The 5,975-nt window shown below is 55.9% G+C and overlaps 4 protein-coding genes across 4 annotated transcripts; all 4 read right to left on the bottom strand.

Moving 5' to 3' along the window:
- Window positions 1-310: 310 nt before the first annotated feature.
- On the bottom strand, window positions 311-1,765 carry DQ04_02931030 (leucine-rich protein; the record flags this gene model as incomplete). Its single annotated transcript, XM_009312345.1, has 1 exon — window positions 311-1,765. The coding sequence occupies one exon, from the start codon at window positions 1,763-1,765 to the stop codon at window positions 311-313; it is 1,455 nt and encodes a 484-aa protein (XP_009310620.1).
- A 251-nt stretch (window positions 1,766-2,016) lies between these two features.
- On the bottom strand, window positions 2,017-2,373 carry DQ04_02931020 (hypothetical protein; the record flags this gene model as incomplete). Its single annotated transcript, XM_009312344.1, has 1 exon — window positions 2,017-2,373. One exon carries the CDS (start codon window positions 2,371-2,373, stop codon window positions 2,017-2,019), a length of 357 nt encoding a protein of 118 aa, XP_009310619.1.
- Window positions 2,374-2,703: 330 nt separating this feature from the next.
- Window positions 2,704-4,032, bottom strand: DQ04_02931010 (META domain containing protein; the record flags this gene model as incomplete). The annotated part of the gene is made up of 1 exon (XM_009312343.1): window positions 2,704-4,032. The coding sequence occupies one exon, from the start codon at window positions 4,030-4,032 to the stop codon at window positions 2,704-2,706; it is 1,329 nt and encodes a 442-aa protein (XP_009310618.1).
- A 256-nt stretch (window positions 4,033-4,288) lies between these two features.
- DQ04_02931000 (hypothetical protein) lies at window positions 4,289-5,689 on the bottom strand (the record flags this gene model as incomplete). Its single annotated transcript, XM_009312342.1, has 1 exon — window positions 4,289-5,689. The coding sequence occupies one exon, from the start codon at window positions 5,687-5,689 to the stop codon at window positions 4,289-4,291; it is 1,401 nt and encodes a 466-aa protein (XP_009310617.1).
- Between the last annotated feature and the right edge of the window lie 286 nt (window positions 5,690-5,975).

The following is a 5,975-nucleotide window of genomic DNA, read 5'->3' as shown; positions in this document are numbered from 1 at the left end:
AACAAGAACAAAGAAAAAAAGAAAGACGTACAAAAGAGACACTGAGAAGAACACTGGTGGCATGGCAGATTTGGTAGCACCCGAGGATTACACGTCCAACGACGTGTTGCCCTTTCCATTTCCGTTTTCTTTCTTGCTTCATTCACACGCCAAAGCATTTTCAGCGGCAGCGGTTGTACATGGACGGCACCACGCCCCTGCATGAGAAAGATACATCTCACTGACCCACACACAAACACACAGGCAGGCAGAGAAACAGACAGAGGTGAAGACGGAAGGAAAGAGTGGGTGAGAGAGACCACGAGAATCTCTACAGCACGCACAACGTCTTGGCGAGCTTGGTCTCTACATACTCCAGTATCCTCCCCCGCTGCTCCTCCTCCTGCGCCGCCACCTCCTGTGACTTCATCGCCTGCACCCCACTCTCCACGCAGGCCTCCATCGCTGCCACGCACTCCTTCGCCACGCCGCTGCTGCGTGCATCTAAAAATCGCAGCGTTGCGTTCTCCCGCACCGCCTGGAGCAGCAGCTCACCAGTGCTCAACCCCAGTGCTTTGTTGCCAGAGATGTTCAGCGACAGCAGCGAGGTCTGCTTTGGCAGCACCTCAGCGAGGACTTGGGCGGTGGCGTCGCCAAGCGCGTTGTGCGAGAGGTCAAGCACCTCGAGCGCGGTGGGAGACGCGAGGCCTGTGACGAGCGCGACGCCACCCGGCTCATCGGGGATGCGGTTGAGGCGCAGATTCAGCACGCGCAACGTCGTGTTCATTGTCAAGGCCTCACCGAGCGCCGCCGCCCCATCGCCACGGATTTTATTGTCGTGCAGGTACAGCTCCTCCAGCGGGAGATCTGGCCTGCACAAGAGCAGTGCGAGCTGCCGCACCCCATCGTCGTCGATGCGGTTCGAGGAGAGGTCGAGAACCCTCAGTGTCGTGTTGAGAACAAGTCCACTGAGGATTCCTTTCGCCAGCGAACTGTTAATGCGGTTATTGGGCAACCGAAGCGAGCGCAGGGGTGGGTACTTATTCAGCGCGTAACGCACATTGGCAGCATCGCTCTCGCTGAAGCCCATCATGTCCCACTCGAAGCTTGTGCCCACGTTGTTGGCGCCATACGTGAGGCGAAGATGCTCCAGATGTGGCAGCCGCGACAGCAGCTGCGTGTAGAGGTCGAAACGAGTCGTCTGGCACGGGAGGTGGAGCGCGTACACGTATTCCCTGGAGACAATGCAAAGACGATCGAGCTGCTGCGACTCCTCGCCAACGAGATCGTGCGAACGCAGCCCGGTGAGGTAGTCGCTCAGCACCCGCTCGAGGTAAAACTGCTTCCACCCCTCACGCTCCGGCGGCACAAGCTTCCCACACGACCGCTCACTTAACTGGCCAAACGACCAGCGGGCCTCACAGCAGCGACGCCAGTAGGCGTCGCTCCGCACACGTGGCACATTCACCGTCAAAGGCAAGTCTGTCCGCAGCCGCTCAATCACCATATCGTACAGCTTCGGATCCTCCTCACACAGTTTATCCGCAGCTGCGATATCGGCAAAATTTTCAGCAATCACATCAGCACATAAAGAAATCAGACTTGGTACAAAATAAGACTGCTGGCCCTTCTGATGTTGCTGCTTCTCCTCTTGTTCCCCTTGCAGCCGCTGCTGCTGTTCCTCCCCAGAAGAGGCTACCAGCGACGGGCCATCCATCTCCCGCAAATGCTCCTGCATTCGAACATGGTGGAACTCGCTCCGCTGCACCGACTTCTTGGGAGGCATCCTTCGCAAAACTTCACAAACTCAAAGCCAAAACAGAAGAACTTAAAGACCGCTACCACGACGCCTCTGTTTGAAATACAATACTACCTAAAAAAAAATGTGGTACAAAGTCAAGCACAGTAAACGAGAAAACCACCCGTACAAAGCACCACAACACAACAAGTTGAACTAACAGCTAAACAGCGTATACGCAGGCAGAACACACGAAGCAAAGCACCACAAACGCGGCTACAAACAGTTCAGTGGTGTAGCTATGCACTCCTGTCAACAACGAAGTGCAGGGTATCCTTGTCGTGGCAGAGGATCAAAGCGTCCCCTTCGCGTGACACAGACATCCCCGCTTGAAAACCTGCGGCAAGGGCACGCTCCACATCCATAAGGAAGGGCGGTCCCATCATCCTTGTCGACATCAGCATTCCAGAAAGTTTGCCGTTTTCATACTTAAGGTCACCGTTCATCGCATTGGCCACTTTCGCGTGAACCTTCAGCTTGTCTCCATCCATCTCAAGTTTCAACGATGGGATCTTCGCTTCGCCCTGCTCGGGATCCTTTCCGTTGAACTTGCTCAGTGTGTACGTGCCAACGAAAGATTTCACGGCGTCCGTCATGTTGTTGTGTAAGGCTTTATATAACTTGAGTGTTCTCATGCCATATTTAGATGCGAAGGGAGGATAAGCGCATAATGAGGGCAAACGGAAGGGCAGGCTATCAAACAATCGGACGATCATCAGGGCTGTTAATAATATCGACTCACTCCTCAATTATCAACTCCATTTTAAAACAGGATACATAAGTAAACGCGCGCCGCGCGTAGCCCAACCCCTTTCACAGAAAGAAAAGAAAAAATATCGCCGGTCGAACATTTTGATTCAAAACCAGCAGCTTGTGAGCCATGGGCTCTCTTTACACACCACACCCCATTCGCACCCCACGAAGGTCTAGAGGGGCAGCGCGTCGTAGGAGCATGAGTACCCGTTCACGTGCCCCGCAACGAACATCTCCGTCATGCCCGGCTCCACAGTCACATCAGCCACGTGCCGGCCGTCCTCGTTTACGGTCACACCGGTGCTTCCGAGGCCCTCCAGCTTCGAGCGGGAGCCGAATGTCACAACGACGCGCATCCTGTACTTTTGCGTGTCGTTGTAGAACGCCCACTTCCCCTCCGCCGTGTTGATGATGCGGAACAACAGGCCGTTGCCGTGACCCTTGAAGCACGGTGACACGCTCTCTCCCAAGTACGTCGGCTTGCCGTTCTCGTACGGCACAACAGGAACCTTCGTGTACACGAGGGTGTTGTCGCCGCACCGCAGCGTCAGCTGCCCCGCCTCGGCGCTGCAGAGGAACCCAGCATCAAAGCCACTGGACAGCGCGGCCTCCACAAGCATCTCCGCTTCGCTCCCCATCATCCGCGTTGAAATCAGGGGGCCGCGCAGCACGTCCTTCACAAGCTCCGCCTTCCCGCGCAGGGTGTTCGACACCTTCGCAAAAACACTCACCTCGCCCTTATTTTCGTCCTGGCAGAGGGCGAGCGTTATCTGCTCATCCCCCTCCACAGTCGCGCCGTTGAGGCTCTGAAGCACATACTCACCGGCCAGATCGCTCGGCAGCAGCAGACGCAGGTACACAAAAGTGCTGTCGTCATCCTTCAAGGTAAGGCACTTCCCTTCCACGGTCACCTTCACACCACGTCCCATCCCCGCCTCAAACCTCTCCTCCATCGTCGTCACGCCCTCAGCCTCCTCAGCCGTCGATGCGACAGCGCCCTGTAGCACGCCGTCCTCCAGCTTCAGCTCGCCTCGGAGAGAATTCGTGAACTGGGCAACCACAGTCACGCACCCTTCGCTGCCCTCAGCAACAACAAGCCCCGCATTGTCCATGGAAACAGATTCCCCATTGAACGTGTGTAGGGTGTACTCGCCGATCAGCCTCTCCAGAGACAAATCGCGCTCGAATACGAAGGTGTTTTGCTCTCCCGCAAGCGTCAGCGTGTCGGCAGCCCAGGTCACGTTAAAGCCACCCTCGAATCCAGTCGTCAGAGCAGCCTCAAGCTTCATCTCTTCCTCGCTCCCCATCATCATAGTCGACACAAGGAGTCCACTCAGCTTGCCAGCATCGAACTTCATCTGACCTTGTAGGGTGTTCGCAACCTTGGCGACGACCTCAATGCCCTCACTCTCCGCCCGCAGGGCGAGAGCCACCTTCGCTGAGCACGGTGTATCGTCGAAGCGTTCCAGGTGATATTTCCCGCAGAATCCAGCCTTATCCATTGTAAATTTATTCTTTTCCTCTTTCCTGTGTGCAGGAGTCGTCAAATAAAAACGAAAAAAGACATCACGCATCGAGGCTCATCAGAGCCCAGTGGGCGCACCACTCGTTGCGCAGCACAAGACGACACCCCCACAGCATCCCCTCAAGGCCCACAATTGGCCCACCACACATTATTTACACATCGCCAAACCGAAGGGCACGAGCTGGCCCGGATACTCGACGCCACGTCACCTCACCCCACCCCACCCAAAGAGCTCACACGCGAAAAGATCTATGAAAGGGTCTTCCTCTTAAAAGCCCAGCACTCACAACAGAAACAACGACAACAACAGCAGAAACAAAAACAATAGAGACAACAGAGAATGCAGCAGAAAGCTTCATGGGGGAGGCCACAGCATCCCGACGACGCCGGTGGATCCCGCGCAGGTACCCATTAAGCACAGGGAACAGTCGGCGGGAGAGAGTATCATACGGTTCCAGGGCGGCCACAGCAACACGGGTCATTTTGAAAACGGGAAGGGGTGTCGGCAGGTGTCCAGCGCCGGTCCTCGCGTCAAGCTGCCCCAGTGCACACACCTCAGCCCACGTGAAATGCCACGCAAAGGGAAGGTTGGGCGCAAGTGGGCGAATGTCAAGCACCACAAATCGCACCAATGGCCTACCGCAAGCCGCGGGGGCAGCAGCAGGCACATCGCCCTGCACAGCAAGCATTACCACAGCATTCTTGCATCCAGAAAGTGGATGACCCTCCTGTCTCTGCAACCCAGTAAAAACATCTACAACGCATCGCTCCATCTCCTCTTGGGAATCGCCATCGCTTGCGCCCAATATAGTCGCCAGCACGTTAGCTTGCGCTCCGACAGACTCCACCGCCCGCAGCTCCCCAGAAAAGAAGAACCCACGGAACACAGCGGAGCGCAGCAGGCGGGTGTGATCAACAAGCGCCAATGTATCATGGCCATCACCCATCAGGCACAGTCCACTCCCCTCCGAACCGCCAGCAGCGTTCCACACACCACGCAGGCGGTCGCAGGTGAGCAGAGAACGCATCACAACAGCGTCCTGCCAGCGCACCAGCGCCTCCTCCGCAACGACACCACCGTCGCCACCCAATATCGTTTCCAGCTCCCGCTCCGTCAGCTCACAGGCATCAAATGCATCGCAAGGCGTGTACAAGATCCCATTCACCAGCAACACACACGACGAAATATCAGGCACGCTGTCGATAACCGATGCGCAAAGCGCATCAAACTGCACTCGCGCATTCCGCGTGGCCGAGCGCCACCCCAACAGCACATCGCCCACGTCGCCATACTCAAAAAGCTCAAAGAATGCATCCGGCCTGCCGTCGCACAACGAAGCAACGCAGCCAGCCACACACCCACCACACCCACGGCGAGTCGACGATGAGCAAGTATCCGCACCTCCCGTGTCTCGTGCAGAGCCCATTTCTCCTCGACGGTGTGAGAACTCCATATAACGCACGTCGCGCAATGCACTCATCTCCGCACGCGCAACATCCAGTACGATTTTCTGCAGCGCGTCCTCTTCAGCACTGTCACGCTGCATGAAGCCTCCCACCTCTCTCCCGAGTGTTCTCGTCTTCTCGGTGTACTCATGCAAAAGTGTCTGTATGCTGCACGCCTCCTCGCACATTGCACGCGCAAAACCCCGCAAGTCACTGGGCTGCGCGGCATCATCACCGGCCACTTCGGTCCTCATCGTATCGAGTGGCACCATGAAAAAAAAATGATTCGGTACCTTTATCAAGAAAACTGCACAACCCAGAGAAACAAGAGTGTATCTGCACCAAGAAAGACATGATAAAACAGCCCACATCATCATTGTCACCACTTCTACCGTCACAACAAAATATTTCAAAAGGCACACACCTGAAACCCCGTGGCACTTAATATTGATAGTATATTTGCATCATATCGTA

Source organism: Trypanosoma grayi (assembly GCF_000691245.1).
Source record: "Trypanosoma grayi strain ANR4 Tgr_293_V1, whole genome shotgun sequence".
Classification (NCBI taxonomy): Eukaryota; Euglenozoa; class Kinetoplastea; order Trypanosomatida; family Trypanosomatidae; genus Trypanosoma; species Trypanosoma grayi.
Note: the sequence above shows the minus strand (reverse complement) of the source record. Positions and strands in the feature narration are given on the sequence as shown.